Here is a 20,043-nt window from a genome sequence, read left to right on the forward strand (position 1 = left end):
CTTTGTGCCTTCCTCACAGCAGTCTCTTCTTGGCATAGATACAATTTTTAAATGTCCAGTCAGATTACTTCTGTGCTGAATATTATCCAATGAGTGTATTATAAATTGTGTCAACATTTAAAAATTATTGATTATTACCCCTCTCTAGGAGATAATTATACATCTCTACCCTGCTGACTGGGCTTAGTCATGTGACTTACTCTGGACAATATCATGTGAGCACAAACTGTGTTTTTGTGTCTATCTCTAGAGATAATTTTTAAGAGCAAATATGGTTGATTAAATTGCTTCTATTCTTTCTGCTATGACTGCAATGTTCCAAAAAAAGGCTTCTCCATCAGACTGGATACTGTATTAAATCCTCTTAAGTGAGCTACAGGCAAACAATGGCAGACATACAATAAGAGTAAGGAGTAGGTGTTTTTTGCTCTAATCACCGAGATTTGGGAGCTGTTAACTCATCATAAGGGCTTACCTGGTGGCTCAGAAAGTACAGAATCTGCCTGTCAATGCAGGAGACTCATGCTCAATCCTTGACTCAGGAAGATCCCCTGGAGAAGGGAATGGCAACACACTCCAGTATTTTTGCCTGGAGAATTCCAGGGACAGAGGAGCCTGGTGAGCTGCAGTCCATGGTGTCACAAAGAGTTGGATACAACTGAGCCTCTAACACTTTCAGTTTTCAATTTTATCACATCATAAATTGCCTAAGCTGACTGATATAGGCTCTCTATTTTGCTCAGAGGGAAATCTAAAGTACTTATATATATATATATATATATATATATAAAGCCTATAAGATAATACAAAATCTTCACACATAAATATCTTACTATATATGTTGTTGTTTAGTTACTCAGAAGTATCCTACTCTTTGCAACCCCATGAAATGAAGCATACCAGGCTTCCCTGTCCTTCACCATCTCCCGGAGCTTGCTCAAACTCATGTCAGTTGAGTTGGTGATGCCATCCAACAATCTCATCCTCAGTCATCTCCTTCTCCTCCTGTCTTCAATCTTTCCCAGCATCAGGGTCTTTTCTAATGAGTCAGTTCTTCCCATCAGGTGGACAAAATATTGGAGCTTCAGCTGCCTCATCAGTCCCTCCAATGAATATTCTGGATTGATTTCCTTTAGGATTGACTGGGTTGATCTCCTTGCTGTCCAAGGGACTCTCAAGAGTTTTCTTATTCTCTATATCTCATCTCATATTAGCATCCCTGTCACTCCACTTGAGCCATGAAGTTTCCTTGCTGTGTCCTGAGCATGCAGATTTACTCTTACTTCATAGTCTTTTTACAGTCTTTTTCTTTTGTCAGGAACTCTGTTTCTCAGATATCCACATGGCTTGTTTCACTTTTTCAAATTCTATACAAATACCTTTCCATCCCACTTCCACTACTTTTCTTTTGGTCCTAGAATTTATTGTCTATTAATATATTTCATATTCCATTTATGTTCATAGGTTTTTTGCCTGTGTACAAAAACTGTAAGCTTTTTGTGGGCAGAAAACCTATTTTGTTCACTGTTTTGGTCACTGCCAAAATGCCGGCTCCTAGAATACAGCCTGGCACATAATAGAGCTCAATAGATACAGAGAACAGTTGTTGGTTGCCAGAGGCAAGAGCTGAGGGTGGGTGAAATGGGTAAAATGTGGTCAGAGGTACATACTTCAGTTATTCCTGAGGAGGTAATACGCAGCGTGGTGACTAAAGGTGACGACAGCAAAAGAGACACTGATGTATAGAACAGTCTTATGGACTCTGTGGGAGAGGGAGAGGGTGGGGAGATTTGGGAGAATGACATTGAAACATGTAAAATATCATGTAAGAAATGAGTTGCCAGTCCAGGTTCGATGCACGATACTGGATGCTTGGGGCTAGTGCACTGGGACGACCCAGAGGGATGGTATGGGGAGGGAGGAGGGAGGAGGGTTCAGGATGGGGAACACATGTATACCTGTGGCGGATTCATTTTGATATTTGGCAAAAATAATACAATTATGTAAAGTTTTAAAATAAAATAAAATTAAAAAAAGAAAAAGAAAATTGAAAAAAAATACCATATTGTATATTTAAAAGTTGCTAAGAGAGTGGATCTTAAAAGTTCTCATCACAACAATAACAACAACAAAATGTGTAAGCTATATATAGTGGTGGATGTTAATTAAATATTGTGATGATCATTTCACAATATACACAAATCTAAACGCATGTTATACACTTAAAACAATATGTTATATGTCAATGATTAACATATCTCAATACAACTGGAAAAAATAAAAAGTCAAAAAAATAATAAATAAATATTTATTGAAAGAACAGAGCCCCAGAGTGCACGACAGAGCTTAGACTCTAGTAGTTAGGAGCAAGCATCCTTAGAAGTCATGGAAATGCTCAAGGTGAATAATTCAACATGCTCTTGCTGAGATTCCTCCTTCAGTTTGTCTCTTCACTTTTTCTATTAGTCTAATTCTATAAATGCCTTGCAAAACTTTTAAAAAATAATTTCCTTATATAAATAATAATAAATTTGCTCCTATTGTTTTCTGTTTAAGTTAGCCAGTCTTCATTGTTTGAGAACAAGAATCATGGCTAGCACACTTCCTCTGCCTAACTACAACTTCCTAGCATAGAGAACCCCTTAAGTGTCTGGTAAGTTGCTCCAGTCGTGTCCAACTCTCTGAGACCCCAGACTGTAGCCTGACTAGCTCCTCTGTCTATGGAATTATCCTGGAAAGAATATTGGTGTGGGTTGCATTTTCCTCCTTTAAGGGATCTTCCCAACCAGGGATCAAACCCTTGTTTTCTGCGGCTCCTTCACTGGTAGACAGATTCTTTACCTCTAAGCCACCTGGGAAACCCAAGAAAACACCTTACACTCAATATTATAGGCCCCAAAGTTAGGATAAGTGACATGAAATGAGAATTCAATAGAAAAGGATGGGTAAGTGACTACTGTCATAATCTGAATAAACAAAATTACCAAAGAGAAATGCAATTAAAACACATAAAATCTAGAAAATAAGAAAATAAGTTAATTCTAAGTCTGATTGTTTTTTGTTTTTTAAAAAATTATTATGATGATGATTTTATTTATTTATTTTTTTTACTTTACAATATTGTATTGGTTTTGCCATACATCAACATGCATCCGCCATGGGTGTACACGTGTTCCCCATCCTGAGCCCCCCTCCCACCTCCCTCCCCATACCATCCCTCTGCGTCATTCGGAAATCATTAAAAATTAGCATATAATAATTAAAGATAAAAATTCAGTTACATAAATCTCTGACTTACAAAGAATAAAATCAAATAACTTCTGTTTTAAAATGGTCTCACTTTTTTCTGATAATAATTAGTAATATTGTAAAATAGATAAACACCAAAGAAGGTAATAGATATTCACTGAAAAATATTTATTGCTCAGGTTAAACCTTTTGCCAATATAGATAGAGATTAAAGCCTATGACCACTGTAGATGAAGCAAAGATATCATATATCTAGAAACATGCATATGAATATATATATATATACACAGATATGCAGAACATAATGTATAGTTATAATTCAACTTAAAAATAGGAAATGCACTAGAGTTAAATAGCAAAAAGTTATGATTTCTACATTTTTCTTTTAAAAATTTTATTTCCACACTTATCAATAGCTTGATATGGAATTAGACACCCAATAAATATTTATTGAATAAAAATTGACTGTAGCAGAATACTAAGGGAACTTTATGCTCTAAATTATATAGTCAATTCCATATTTAATAATGGGCTTCCTTGATGGCTCAGTGGGTAAAGAATATGCGTGCAATGCAGAAGACACAGGAGATGTGGGTTCAAGCCCTGGGTCAGGATGATACCCTGGAGGAGGAAATGGCAACCCATTCCAGTATTCTTGCCTTGAAAATCCCATGGACAGAGGAGCCTAGTGGGCTACAGTCCAAAGTGTTGCAGAGTCAGACATGAATGAGTGCAAGCACAGACAGATAATTTAATAACTCCTCAACTCCTAACTTCCCTGGTTGGGAAGATCCCCTAGAGGAGGAAATGGCAACCCACTCCAGTATGGAGATTATTTCAGGTTTTATTTTTAAAATTTGCAAGAGTTACAAGTTGTCTGACTTAATAGGTAAACTCAAGTCAAAGTGATGATAATAAGAAGTAATAAGATGCATTTACCTTCCAAATTAAAGCTAGAAACAGAGCAGACAAATGTTGCCTTTCATATCAATGGCACCACCTTACAGGTTCTTCATATTCAACAATACTAGGTATTGTTAAATGTGATATATTATATGTCACATCTCTTATAAGGAAAAAAAACCCATTACTGAGTCCAGTAGAGCATTAAGTGTTTGACTCAAAATATATCTTATTTTAGATGTTTTTCACTATATTGTGCAATATTAACTGTCAAACTCTGATAATTTAAATTAACTTTTATGAGCTATAAATGCAGCAGCATCATGGCAAAATATCACTATTTCATGAAATTTTGGCCAATAATGGCAATTTGAAATAAAATTTAGAAATCACAAAATGATTAGAATGATTAGTAGGCCCTGATTAACTTCAATAAAAAGTATCATCCATCCTATCATTGAAAAAAATAATACGGGGCAAACTTTGATCTGGAAAATTAGCACCAAAACTAACCACCAAAGTGCAACGTTACTATTATAACAGTAACAAGTAAACTCAAGGGTCTAATTTCAGGAATGTAACTACAGATTTAAGTATCCTGGGGAAAGTCAACCTCAGTTTTCAAATCCCTAAATTATTGAATACATGTTTTTCAAAACCCCTTTAAATTCTTACATTGTTTTATTTTAGGATTATACACAATGAACTTCAGCTGACACGTGAATTGCTGACACTCACCTGATAGCCACCTCTAAAGCAGTGTGCTGGGTGTCATGAGGAACACAGATAAGCTCCCTGCCCTCATCATTGACGAAGGCAGACATATGAGCCAACAGTGGAAATGGAGTTATGATAGCTGTTGTACAGCAAAGTATCACTGTGGATAGCTCAAAAATGGGTGAGAATGAAATATATGAAATAAAATAGTGAAATGGAAAACTTTGAAAAGAGCCAAATTAATAAAACGAAATGAGTATATATATATATATATGAATTTGTTACAAACAGAAATTGATCAATAAAATAATTAAGTGGCACTTTGAATGTATTTATTTTACAAAATTGAAGGGTGGGTAAAGAAAAGATGTACTGATCTGAATATGTTGTATATTTAGAAATATGTAACCTGAGCTATCGGAGAAGGCAATGGCACCCCACTCCAGTACTCTTGCCGGGAAAATCCCATGGATGGAGGAGCCTGGTGGGCTGCAGTCCATGGGGTCGCTAAGAGTCGGACACGACTGAGCGACTTCACTTTCACTTTTCACTTTTATGCATTGGAGAAGGAAATGGTAACCCACTCCAGTGTTCTTGCCTGGAGAATCCCAGGGACGGGGGAGCCTGGTGGGCTGCCATCTATGGGGTCACACAGAGTCGGGCACGACTGAAGCGACTTAGCAGCAGCAGCAGCAACCTGAGCTATATCCACTCCTATTAGATAACCAGAAGGAAGGAAGGATAGTCTAGATTTAGACCTTTATTCCCTTGTAGCTCAGTCAGTAAAGAATCTGTCTGCAATGCAGGAGACCAGGGATCAATCCCCGGGTTGGGAAGATCCACTGGAGAAGGAAATGGCCACCCCTTCAGTATTCTTGCCTGGAGAATCCCCATGGACAGAGGAGCTTGGCAGACTACAATCCATGGGGTTGCAAGAGTCCGACACGACTTAGCGACTAAACCATTGTATATAAAGAATTAGAAGAGACTTCAAACATAATCAAAACTTATCAAGAATAAATAAAGTAAGTTAGAAGAAAACACTGTAAATAATTCATAGGTAAAACATTAAGGCATAATCCAAAATAAATAGAAAAATAAAAATGTATCTTTTTCCTTAATGTCAATTAATAGGACCAAAATTAAAACTCATTACTTTTTAAGTTAATTTAAGTGTTCTAAGAAAATATGATGGGACAAAGCCAGATGATGTAGTGCCCCCAGTACCTAGTGAAATATATATATTTTTCCCAACTCAAGAATATATGTCATTAGGGCAAGAATTATTTCCTCCAAAGGATTTAAGCATTTTATTTAAATTCCCCATATGAACAATAATAGAAGGTATCAAATAGCTATAGCTGATTAGAGATAATTCCTCTTTATAGAAGAATTTCAGCTAAAATTAGAAAGAATAAAAGAAAACAACAACATGAGAAAATGACTTATTTTCCAGTGATGGGGACTTAAAATTGAGGGATGTGGCTGTCACCACTTGAATCCACTGATAAATCTTCGAATCACTAAAGTGGTAGGTGCAGGAACATGTGCCTCTTGATGTGATGTGGTATAAAGTAGACAGTGTGCCCTATCAACTAATTTCAGCAAACAAACAAAAATGGAAACAATTTAAATACTCAAATATTTAAATATAAGTTCCAATTAACTGGAAATACAGGGGGAAAGGGTTTCCCTGTTGGCTCAGACAGTAAAAGCATCTGGCTGCAATGCAGGAAACCCAGGTTAAATCCCTGGGTCAGGAAAACCCCCTGAAGAAGGAAATGGCAACTCACTCCAGTATTCTTGCCTGGGAAATCCCATGGATGGAGGAGCCTGGTGGGCTATAGTCCGTGGGGTCGCAGAGAGTCGGACTCGACTGAGTGACATCACTTTCACTTTTCACAATGAAAAGTCTTTCTTACACTATACAGAATTGCTTGGAGGACTGCTATTACTGTAACTTGGCTAGATTATGGGATTTGTGAAGAGATGTGGTGGCAGAAGAAACAGTAAATGCAATTTGTGGTAAATGTTATATCCAAGAATCTAGATTTTATTCTCAGGCTGGCATTTCCCAAAATGTGTTCTGGGATACTGATCACATTCTTCACTATTAGAAGGATGAGATGGCTGTTCCCATTTTAAAATAAGTTTAAGGGACACTGTATTCTATATTCCTTTAAATTGGCTGAATATTAGCAAGGTATAGCACCCTACTTGTAGGAATACTCACTGAAATTTAACACAGCATTTTCACAACTTACAGGACAGTTGTGAAGAGTATTGTTATCACCCTATAAGAAGCAAATCTATGAAACACCACTGTAGGTTGTTAAAAACACTGAGGAATCTCAAAAAGTGGAGCATTTTGCTCTCACTGGTATTTTTTGAAGTTAATTCTAATGGCAGTGAATTGATATGACAGGAGAGCAGTTGAAATAGACCAGGTGTGAGAAGACAAAGGCATGAATGGACAAGAGGACTGACATGGAATAAAAGTGGAAACAAAAAGATACAGTGGATATCAACAGAAACAATGTGTTGAAAACTGAAAATCACTGAAAACAAAACTGAGGTTTCTAACTCAGGTTAGTGGGCAATGCTATCATGTATTTGGAACAGAAGGAAGGGCAGCTGCCATGGTGGAGGATGCACAGAGGTCTGTGATCAAAGAATACATTTCTTTAAAACACAGTATTCATTTATTCATACGTTTTTATGGGCAAAAGACTAAGCAAATATTTAAAAAGTGAATCTTACCTATGGATTTTTTTCCCTCCTATGTTTACTTAACTCATTCCCTGGTTCTACTTACCCACAAGGCCTATACGTGAATACAATGTAACTCTCTTCATCCCCTCTTTCAATGAAAGTCACACATGTGTGTTTTTCCCAGTGCCTCATGGCCTGCTTGAACATGGCTCGCTGGCTGCCTGGAAAAATGGCATGACATTAATAAAACAGTGCCTGTTCCAAAGAGAAGTCTGCATGTGGCTCTTCTGTCCCGAGTCTGGCTGCACAGATTAGATGCCACCACTATAATCAAACCAAAGAATACTAGCTCCAAGCACCACAGTGAGCCATTGTTGAGAGTGGACACTGTCTTCAGAATCACTAGGCATGAGCTTACTGTCTCGACAAGTATGTGTGTACAAGGCTCCATGAACAAAGATATGTATTGTTCTTGTCAACTGAAAAGAGCTTCTAGATTTAATGGGCACATTTGAAACTCCTTTTAAAAACCAGAATAGTTCTTTAGATTCTTAGAATTAAAGACTATATCTATGTTTTTAAATTTCAAGATATGCTGACAACTGAGGTGAATGGAATCTTTCTCATATTTAAGTTAATACTACATTTTATGTATTAGTATTCTATAAAAATATATACTTAATCTATGTAATAATCGTTATTTCATTATCAAAATAGACCCTCTGGGAATATCTTACCAGTGAAGTTGCCTCCTATGACGTAAGGAATAACACCTCCAGGCCACACTCTTTCAGTCCTTGATGTAGCAGCCCTGGGAACTCTATTTTTCTCACTTTGCCCTGAGAATTTTAGTGGTAATTTTTCCTTAACTGTGTTGTTTTGCTCCAAGCCTGCAGTGACATTTAAAACATTCTGTGAAACAGAAGTCCTTGGTCAGAGAATCATTTACCTCTTAAAGGACAAGTTAAAATGTCTTATTTACATATTTATATAAATATGCCTGAAATCAAAATGTATTAAAGAAAAACTTCATTTATATTATATACTTGAGTAAAGTGTTAAAATATTTAAGTAGTTTAAAAAATACTATTTCCTAATGCTCTCTCTATAAGCAAATTTTGATGACTTTCCATACAACAGTTTACAGTGGATAGAAGCCAAGTAGACTCTGTAAGGTGCAGAAAAATTCTTTTATGTATTCTACTTTACTAGAAAACTAAGAAAGTCACCAATAGAATTAAAAAGACATTTTTAAAAAGTCTTACTTTGTTCAAAACCTTTCTTAGTCCTGCAAAACCTCAAATCCTTTAAATCAGAATTGATATTCTATAGTACAGATAAAAACTGAATATTACACAATAGAGATAGTAAATGAAATAAGGATAATACAGATATGGTCTCAGATTCTGGGACAATGGGCTACATCTATTTCAATTTCCTAGGGATTCATATCCAGACAACAGTATGATTTAGAGACCAGCACACAAGGTGAGCAGGCCCACATAAAACGCAGTCTGCTGTGGAGCAGCTTTCAGGTCTGCAGTCACGAACTTTTCTCGGTAACCTTTCACAATTTTTTGTTATGGTGTTATTTTTCCTACACTTTCGTATTTACTTTTCTTATTGATATATCATTGTTGATACAAATGGCTTACAGCTTCCATACACTTCAAACACAATGAACATTGAATGTATGCCCCTGATATTTGTGTCCCTAACATATCTAATTTTTTAATATCCTAGAGCAAAGCATCTTCACTTGGAAAAATTAATTCTTGGCATAATTAATTAGTATCAATCAACTGAAGGAAAGTTAGGATATGAACTTTGAACAGGAGACTTTAAAAAGAAACTCTAAAATCCACAAATAGTGATTAATAAATTCAATATTAAAAATATTTAATATTTTAAATATTAACTAATCATTAATCCAGAAAGCAGTTTCCCTGAATCTTTTCCTATACATAGTTTTGGAAGAGTTAAAAGTATTTTTAATTGTTTTTTAATCTAATTTATCAGTTTGCCAATTTATTTTAAGTGGATTTTGTTTCAAAATAAGCATTCATATTTTTTCATTTGACAAAAACTGATGTAGCTCCATGCTTGATAAAATCACCTTACTGTGATACCAATTTTTTGGAAATAAATATCAACAGTAAAATAAACACCTAATGCATTTTTTATTAAGGAGGAGCTGAAAATAAGTTAAAATAAATGTCCCCAACTAAGTTCCAAAATCTTCCATCACATATCAACCAAATAAAAATGAATAAAGGACTCTCCCTTAGCATATATCTTTCCATACTTCGAATCTTAATGGCTAACTGAACTGCTATGAGTATAATATTCACTGTACAGCAACTCAAGAGTCTGCAACTTTAAACATTGATATACCAGAGCCAATTCTTCTTATTCTGTCTATAAGTTGGTAGAGGGCCCCTCGTTTCTTTGACATACCATGGTCTCCAAATCCACCTTAAAGAGTAAAGGAAAATAGTTAAGTTAAATTCACTGTAAATTAAAGTTCTTGTAAATAAGCAATAGTAACATGTTACATTGATTTCTCCTCGGACATCTCTTTTTATGTGGTCTTATGTAATTGCATTAAAGTAATAATATCCATTAATCTTGGAAGAGGGTAAAAATTCTGCAATATGTTCGGTAGGAACCAATGAAATACTGTAAAGCAATTATCCGTCAATTAAAAAATTTGCAACTAAAACTAAAGAGGTAGGAGAAAATCAGAGAGCAATCTAAATGACTTTATTTGGACATCGTAGCAATTGAGTCATCTATTGACAATTTAAAACATTTTTTTTTCACTGTGAACTTTACAACACATAGTATTATATAGGAAGAGAACCAAATTGTTCTGCCATGTTGATTGCATTCCAGCTATTTTCCCAATGCAAACTAAATACTTTCAGATGGCAAATCAGCAAATGAAATAAAAACACTAAAAGAGCATGAGGTATGTCAATTTTTTCTCAATGAAACTGGAAAAAGAAAAAAGCAAGTATACAGTGTAAATTTTGCTCCAAAGCTTGGAGCAAGTTTGAGACATTTCTAATAGCATATGTAATGAATATTATGCATTCAAATAAATTTTGAAAATTAGTTTCTATAATTTATAAAAACCAATAACATAGCTTTTAAAAAAGTCACAAGGTGAGAATCTGTAAGGATGCCCAGCTGCAAAATACATTCTATTATGTTGGTGCAATTTACAATCTTTATAAAAAAAGATATAAAGAATTTTATAGCTCACAATGTAGAGGAGGGGTTTGGGGATAAAAAATATATTTCCTTGCAGCTTTAAGAACAAAGTCATAATCATAAAGCAGAATATTTGATGAAAATCCAAGTCTTCTGATCCTCATTCCAGGTCTTTAACAAAATGCTTTCTTAATTTTATCACCTAGTTTGCCTTCTCCTTGAATTCTGATAGACAAATACAAAGAGTTATCACTGAGCAAACAACTAATATGATCACTAAAGATATCAGAACAAGAGATTCATGAGCCTGTGGACAAAGCCAATGAAAGAGTACCAGAAATTCATGCAAACAATATGTTCTTGCATTTTGAACTATTTCCTTTCAGTATCTCCTTTCCCTTTGAAATTAATTCTAAAATGTAATTACCTAGATTGAAGCTAATAAAAAGTAATAAATATTGTTAACATATAAGCATCTTTTAGGAAATATCAATTAAGTCCGTATAAGTTAAAATGCTTGTTTATTGAGTAACAGTCTGCTTAATTATTTGAATTACATGGTCACATTCTTGCTATGCTCCTTGAGAAAAATTTTTGAAATATTTTTCATTGACTATTTTAGAAAGATGAAGTAATACTTAAATGTATTCATTCCTAAGCAGTTATAGCAAATATTTTTAAAGGATGATAAAAATGTATTTGAAATGACCATTGCATAACAATTATATGGTATATTAGATAGGCCTGAAACACATAGCTATAGATATAGAAGGAGGCTAATTATGAGGAAAAAATAAATGTCTTAGTTAATATTAAGGTAAATTATAAGCATAAGAATATTGTAGACTAGAAAAAACATTTCAAGACTATCAAAGTCAATAATATTTTAATATTTTAGCAAGTTTGAAAATTTTTATAGCAATATAAATAAAATTATGCATAGATAGTTCATTGAAATAAGAAAATTCATAATATGTATTTATTTCTCATATTTTAAAAAATTCTAGAGTGGAATTATATAAAACAAATATTTATGAAAAAGACAATATATTTTCAAATAAGCAAATAAGAAATATAGTCAATGCAGCACAAACTAACAAGAAAGGGAAAAGACAGTAAGAAAAAACTATAGAATTCTTTTATGATGTCAGAAATTCAGCTGAATAGTGCAAATTACTTTGAAGCATGTACTTTTCACATATATATTTAGAATATGTCTTTATGACAGTATGATTCTGTTTTATGCTTTTCTCTAAATAATAATTTACTTTCAAATATTAGCATTTCAGAGCTTAACTATAAATTAAATGACAAAATTATATGCTGGGTTGACCAATATATAAAATTGAAAAACCTGAACCCCTGCAAAACATGAACAAATTTTCTGGCCAACCCAATAGTATTAATTTTCTAAATCACAGAAAATTAACACCTCTAGTGCAAAGAGAGGACAATGGGCTAAAGAAATCTCTTTAATAAAGCATAAATCTAACAAAATGTTTAATCAAACCTGAGAATGTAATGTGATAAATTTAAGGTTCTGCTGAGTTGTCTCATTGCTGTCTTTTTTGAAATCCACTGTTGCAGGGGACAGCGACAGTGTTAAGTGTGAGATAGTGTCTGCAGTGTGTCAATAAACATATCCTATAGGAATGTACTATCTGTGACTACACTGCAAAGCAGTTTCCTCATATATTTGGTGTATGTTTCAGAAAAAACTCACTATATATAACAAAGACTAAAGGTTATTATTTTTAGTACCATATTCATTTAAATAAATTCCTTAAGTTTTATTACCTTACATAAATTTCTCATATGTAATACTTGCATTTTGATTATGTACAATAATGTCTTTATTCTTAAAAGGGCATGCTAACCTACTTAACATTGAAAAGCTATTTTGTGTGCATGTGTGCATATGTGGTCAGTTACTCAGTCGTGTCCTATTCTGTGCAGTCCTATGGACTGTACTCCGCCAGGTTCCTCCATCTATGGAATTTTCCAGGCAAGAACACTTGCCATTTCCTACTCCAGGAGATCTTCCTGATTCAGGGATCGAACCTGCATCACCTGGGGCTCCTGCATTGGCAAATGGATTCTTTACCACTGGTGCTACCTGAGAAACCCTATGTTGTCTGCAATTAACTTCAAAATATTTTATACATATGCATGCATACACACATACACAGAATATGGTAAAGTGAACAACTGCTGAATCTTTGAGGTGATGGGTGTTGCCTGCATCATCCCATCAACTTTACTATATTTTTGAAGCTTGTCAAAATAATCTCCGGGAGTTGGTGATGGACAGGGAGGCCTGGCGTGATGCAATTCATGGGGTCGCAAAGAGTCAGACACGACTGAACAAATGAACTGAACTGAACTGTCATAATAAAAAGTTGTGGGAAAGAAAATTGGGAAAAAAGATTTGTTAATTCACAGTAAAGAGTCTTAAGACTAAAATATATTTGTCTTCTAGATACCACAAAGGGACTATATATTTTCCATGGAATACAAGAAGGAAATAAAAATAGCATTAGCAGGAGGAGAGATCAATGAAATCAAAAAGCATGACTGAATAAATGCTTTAGCTATAACTACAAAAAGAAATTTTACATTTTTAACCTTTCAATTTTTCTCCAAAGTAAAATACAGAATAAAAATTGTATCAAGATAATATAAAATAATTTTCAAATTTTAATTAAATTATTTTAATATGAAAACCCAAATATCTTTGAAATATTACAAGTCACATATAGGCATAATTCAAACATATGCAAACAGCTAAAATTGAAACTGTCTTCCAGGTTTTCATAAAAGTTATAAAAATAGATATACAATTTTTTCTAAATATATTTGTGTATAATCAGTCAAGAATACTTTACCTTCTGCATCTCAATATTCAAATGGGAGGCAATTGAGTATAATGTTTGAGAGTATGAAATTTAACCTTTCTCAGAAGTGAATTTTGGTCCTGACTCAGTCATTTCCTGCTGTGTGACAATAAGAAACTGTGTATGCATGCTCAGTCACTTCCATCACGTCTGACCCTTTGCGACCCTATGGGCCCTAGGCTACCAGGCTCCTCTGTCCTTGGGATTCTCCAGTCAAGAATACTGGAATGGGTTGCTATGCCTTCCTCCAGGGGATCTTCTTGACCCAGGGATTGAACCTCCATCTCCTGCACTGCAGGCAGAGTCTTTACCACTGAACCACAGGGGAAGCCCCAAGAAAAGTACATAACCTTATAAATCTCCTCCTCGTAAATCACAATAACATCAGCAGCTACTCATTATGTGGTCATTATGAGTATTCAAAGAGTTAACACCTGCAAAGTGCTTAAGCCAAGCCTTGTAGATGGTGAACACTACAACATCTTTCTTAAATACATTACATAATAAAGTTAAAATTATGAATTTATGAATAAAACTTAAATTTATAAATAGACTAATCTGTATCAAGGAAATCAAATTTGATCACCAGAACATTAAAAATGATCCAAATTGTATTTTAGCATTTCAAGAGTATATTTTCTTCTAAATAAATGCAAACCAAATCAAATAATCAAACGTACCTGTGATGTGTCCAAATTTTCCAAAGGGGTTCTGTGTAAGGTCAATTGTCCTATCAATTTGAAAGATATTTAAATCTTCATCATCTAAGGCAATGTCACCCCAAAACACAGCTAAAAAAGAAAATTTCAATTAAAATACAAATTATTTAAGAGCAAAAAGCAATGTGAACAAAGCTAATAAGAAAAAAATACTGCTAAAAATATGGAAATTTGGTCCTTATAACTATAGTGATATTTCAGAAAATAAGTGTACCTGAACGTACTGGGCCTGTTTGGGTGTAATGTGAGCCACATGTGAAAGAATGGATCCGCTTTTCTCACTTTGATGTTTTAGACGAAAGGGAGAAAGTCATTTTTCGAGTGAAATGATCTAAGGTTTACTGGGGCTGGGGTGGGGCTGATTCTTAAGGGTGTTGGTGATGGACAGGGAAGCATGGAGTGCTGTAGTTCATAGGGTCACAAAGAGTCAGACATAACTAAGTGAATGAACTGAATTGACCTTAAGGGAAGAGAATTCAGCGACCATGGCTAATTTGCAAACAAGTGAAAAAGAATGCTGGCATTTACAGCAGATGCCTGAGATAAGCAATTCCTCACGGACAGGTGGAAGAAGACGTAGTAGCAATTAAACCATGTGCTACTTTATAATTTTATAAAGTGAGGTGCAACTGAGTCAAAGAATCAGATCAGATCAGATCAGTCGCTCAGTCGTGTCCGACTCTTTGCGACCCCATGAATTGCAGCACGCCAAGCCTCCCTGTCCATCACCAACTCCCAGAGTTTACTGAGATTCACGTCCATCAAGTCAATGATGCCAGGCAGCCATCTCATCCTGTCATCCCCTTCTTCTCTTGCCCCCAATCCCTCCCAGCATCAGAGTCTTTTCCAATGAGTCAACTCTTCACATGAGGTGGCCAAAGTACTGGAGTTTCAGCTTTTGCATCATTCCTTCCAAAGAAATCCCAGGGCTGATCTCCTTCAGAATGGACCGGTTGGATCTCCTTGCAGTCCAAGGGACTCTCAAGAGTCTTCTGCAACACCACAGTTCAAAAGCATCAATTCTTCGACGCTCAGCTTTCTTCACAGTCCAACTCTCACATCCATACATGATCACAGGAAAAACCATAGCCTTAACTAGACGAACTTTTGTTGGCAAAGTAATGCCTCTGCTTTTGAATATGCTGTCTAGGTTGGTCATAACTTTCCTTCGAAGGAGTAAGCGTCTTTTAATTTCATGGCTGCAGTCACCATCTGCAGTGATTTTGGAGCCCAGAAAAATAAAGTCTGACACTGTTTCCCCATTTATTTCCCATGAAGTGATGGGACCGGATGCCATGATCTTTGTTTTCTGAATGTTGAGCTTTAAGCCAACTTTTTCCCTCTCCTCTTTCACTTTCATCAAGAGGCTTTTTAGTTCCTCTTCACTTTCTGCCATAAGGGTGGTGTCATCTGCATATATGAGGTTATTGAGATTTCTCCCGGCAATCTTGATTCCAGCTTGTGCTTCTTCCAGTCCAGCATTTCTCATGATGTACTCTGCATATAAGTTAAATAAACAGGGTGACAATATACAGCTTTGACGTACTCCTTTTCCTATTTGGAACCAGTCTGTTGTTCCATGTCCAGTTCTAACTGTTGCTTCCTGACCTGCATACACATTTCTCAAGAGGTAGATCAGGTGGTCTGGTATTCCCATCTCTTTCAGAATTTTCCACAGTTTATTGTGATCCACACAGTCAAAGGCTTTGGCCTAGTCAATAAAGCAGAAATAGATGTTTTTCTGGAACTCTCTTGCTTTTTCGATGATCCAGCGGATGTTGGCAATTTGATCTCTGGTTCCTCTGCCTTTTCTAAACCCGGCTTGAACATCAGGAAGTTCACGATTCACATATTGCTGAAGCCTGGCTTGGAGAATTTTGAGCATTACTTTACTAGCATGTGAGAAGAGTGCAATTGTGCAGTAGTTTGAGCATTCTTTGGCATTGCCTTTCTTTGGGATTGGAATGAAAACTGACCTTTTCCAGTCCTGTGGCCACTGCTGAGTTTTCCAAATTTGCTGGCATATTGAGTGCAGCACTTTCACAGCACAAAGAATATACTGCTAAATAGCAACTCATTCAATACATTTTGATAAAGTGGTAAAGTACCTTCTCTGAAGATGGTATTGCTTAAGTATCTATAAAATATATAGATTAACTCAACATTTATTAGGCAATGGCTAGGTGCTGGCCTTTCATCATTAATAACAAATAAGACATTTGTTTGTATTTTCAGGAGCTTCAAAAACTTTACCCTAATCCCAGAAATACCCTTTTATACTCAGAAGTTTAGGCTACTTAATAAAGGAAAGCTCTATAAACCATTGTGAATGAATTTACAACTAGTAAGCAAATTATTATTTTTTAAGGTCAGAAATATACATTTGCATAACGAAAAGCAGCCTCCTTGTTTATTTGAGCCCCAAAGTAGATTAATCAATTCCTTTGTACTATCAGATATCAAAATATAATAACTTTAGGAAATGTAGCAAATTTATGAGAGGATAAATTAATCATGAAATAGTAAAGAATTGACAAATGCCTTGGAAATTCTGGGATATTTAAAATTTTTTCTTCAGATTTTTCTTCTACAACACCAAAAAGGAAAGAAGGAAATTACATTAAAAATTATAGAAGGAGTCCTAATCAATATTTTGTAATAACCTATAATGGAAATGAATATGAAAATATATATATATCTGATTCACCATGATTTACACCTGAATTTAACACAATATTGCAAATCAACCATATTTTAATTTTAAAAATTAATAATTTAGAAAATGACAAAATCCATTTCAAATCACTTTTATTAAATTCAAACCTAAATATATATGAATTTTAGCTATAAAAGCTATTTAATAAAATTAGTTAATTCATAAAATTAAACTTCAGTCCTGAAAGCTATATATTGCTTCCGCCTTTGATCAAAGGTTTATGATATAAAATTCTGTACTTAGTTTAGTTCACTTATACAAATCTGACATGAGATAAGGGGTTTCTTTATTTGCAAATCTAGAAAGAAAGAAAATAGAAATTAGGTCAAGGTGGGTAATCAGTTCCATATATGAAAAAAACCTGTATTAGAATTAGAATTCTGTCATCAACATGAATCAGCTACCGGTATATGTGTGATTCATGTTAAGGTATGGCAGAAACCATCACAATATTGTAAAGTAATAGTTCTTCAATTAAAATTAATTAATTAATTTAAAAAATAATTCTCTCATCAAACTCTGTCTTCTTTCATCATGGCCCTACTGTCAATGAAATGGCAGTTTGCAGAAGGAAAGGGATGCTTGCCTGTGTGCGTGCTAATTTGCTTCAGTCATGTCCGAGTCTTTATGACCCTATGGATTGTAGCCTGCCAGGTTCCTCTGTCCATGGGATTCTCCAGGTAAGAATACTGGCGTCGGTTGTCATGCCCTCATCCAGGGCCTCTTCCCCCACCCAGGGATCGAACCACTATCTCTTACTTCCCAGGCATTAGAAAGTGGGTTCTTTACTACTAGTGCCAAATGGGAAGCCCAAAGGGATGCTTACTGTCTTTTAACATCAAAGAGACAAAGGAGTCTGTAGAAGACTTAATAGCGCTAAGAAGTTGGTCTTGATGCCTGAAATTGAATACAGATTCATACACATGAAGCATGAATGTCTGAGTCTTCATCATCATCCCTAAAGCCAGACATCCTAACAAAGAGATGGCTTACCTAAATAAAATATTTTGGAGTTATATAAAAGACTTGTTCTTTTAAAAAAATAAAATTTGCACTTTCAGTTTCGAGATTTTTTGCTATTCTAAGTAAATAAAAGCTTGCTAGTTATTTAAATCTTCATCATGTGTATTTACTAGGCACATAGTTGGGGACACTGAATGGCGCTCTCAGTCTGCCTATTTCTTTCCAAGTGCTAGCAGACAACTAGAGACACTAAAAAAGTGCTTCTCTAACATTTTGTTTTGCCCAGGAATCACATAAAATCTGGTTAAAATGCAGGGTCTTATTTAGTACCTCTGTGGAGTGATCTTCAGTTCAGTTCAGTTGCTCAGTTGTGTCCGACTCTCTGTGACCCGAAGGACTAGAGCACGCCAGGCTTCCCTGTCCATCAAAACTCCTGGAGCTTGCTCAAACTCATGTACATAAGTCAGTGATGCCATCCAGCCTTCTCATCCTCTGTTGTCCCCTTCTCCTCCTGCCTTCAATCATTCCCAGCATCAGGGTCTTTTCCAATGAGTCAGTTCTTCACTTCAGGTGGCCAAACTATTGGAGATTCAGCTTCAGCATGTCCTTCCAAAGAATATTCAGGACTGATTTCCTTTAGGATTGCCTGGCTTGATCTCCTTGCAGTCCAAGGGACTCTCTAGAGTCTTCTCCAACACCACAGTTCAAAAGCATCAATTCCTTAGCACTCAGCTTTCTTTTCAGTCCAACTCTCACATCCATATGTGACTACTGGGAAAACTATAGCTTTGACTAGGTTGACATTTGTCTGCAAAGTAATGTCTCTGCTTTTTAAGATGCTGTCTAGGTTGGTCATAGCTTTTATTCTAAGGACCAAGTGTCTTTTAATTTCATGACTGCAGTCACCATCTGTAGTGATTTTAGAGCAGAAGAAAATAAAGTCTGTCATTGTTTCCCCATCTATTTGCCATGAAGTGACAGGACCGGATGTCATCATCTTAGTGTTTTGTTTTTTGTTTTGTTTTTAAAATTTATTAAAAATTTTTTTTTAATTTAAATTTATTTATTTTAATTAGAGGTTTGATGCAGGATCCAGGAAGCTTGGGGCATCTTAGTTTTTTGAATGCTGAGTTTTAAGCCAAAAATTTCTCAATAAATTTTCTCAATTTATATCAAGAGGCTCTTTAGTTCCTCTTCACTTTCTGTCATAAGGGAGGTGTCATCTGTGTATCTGAGGGTATTGATATTTTTCCCAGCAATTTTGATTCCAGCTTGTGCTTCATCCAGTCTGGCATTTCGCATGATGTACTCTGGACAGAAGTTAAATAAGCAGGGTGACAATGGCCTTGACATATTCTTTTCCATATTTGGAACCAGTCTGTTATTCCACATCCAGTTCTATCTGTTACGTCTTAACCTGCATACAGATTTCTCAGGAGGCAGGTAAAGTGGTCTGATATTCCCATCTCTTGAAGAATTTTCCACATTTTGTTGTGATATACACAGTCAAAGGCTTTGGTGTAATCAATAAAGCTGAAGTAGATGTTTTTCTGGAACTCTCTTGCTTTTTCTATGATCCAACAGATGTTGGCAACTTGATCTCTGGTTCCTCTGCCTTTTCTAAATCCAGCTTGAACACTTGAAAGTTCCAGATTGACATACTTTTGAAGCTCTGGCTTGGAAAATTTTGAGCATTACTTTGCTAGCATGTGAGATGAGTGCAATTGTGCAGTAGTTTGAACATTCTTTGGCATTGTTTTTCTTTGGGATTGGAATGAAAACTGACCTTTTCCTGTCCTGTGGCCACTGCTGAGTTTTTCAAATTTGCTGTCATATTGAGTGTGGCACTTTCACAGCATCATCTTTCAGGATTTGAAATAGATGAACTGGAATTCCATCACCTCCACAAGTTTTATTCATAGTGATGCTTCCTAAGGCCCACTTGACTTCACAT

General features: G+C 35.4%; 1 protein-coding gene across 2 annotated transcripts in view; it reads right to left on the minus strand.

Annotated features, from left to right (window-relative positions):
- Window positions 1–20,043, minus strand: part of TLL1 (tolloid like 1) — a 323,584-nt gene that overhangs the window by 149,835 nt on the left and 153,706 nt on the right. For both annotated transcript variants that reach the window (XM_005887409.3, XM_070386689.1), the window contains exons 2-5: window positions 14,372–14,482; window positions 9,976–10,056; window positions 8,319–8,471; window positions 7,685–7,802 (exon numbers count right to left, since the gene is read on the minus strand). In XM_005887409.3, coding sequence (XP_005887471.2) covers window positions 7,685–7,802; window positions 8,319–8,471; window positions 9,976–10,056; window positions 14,372–14,482 — 463 coding nt within the window. The remainder of the gene's footprint in view (window positions 1–7,684; window positions 7,803–8,318; window positions 8,472–9,975; window positions 10,057–14,371; window positions 14,483–20,043) is intronic.

The sequence above is a fragment of the Bos mutus genome, chromosome 17, assembly GCF_027580195.1.
Source record: "Bos mutus isolate GX-2022 chromosome 17, NWIPB_WYAK_1.1, whole genome shotgun sequence".
Taxonomy (NCBI): Eukaryota; Metazoa; Chordata; class Mammalia; order Artiodactyla; family Bovidae; genus Bos; species Bos mutus.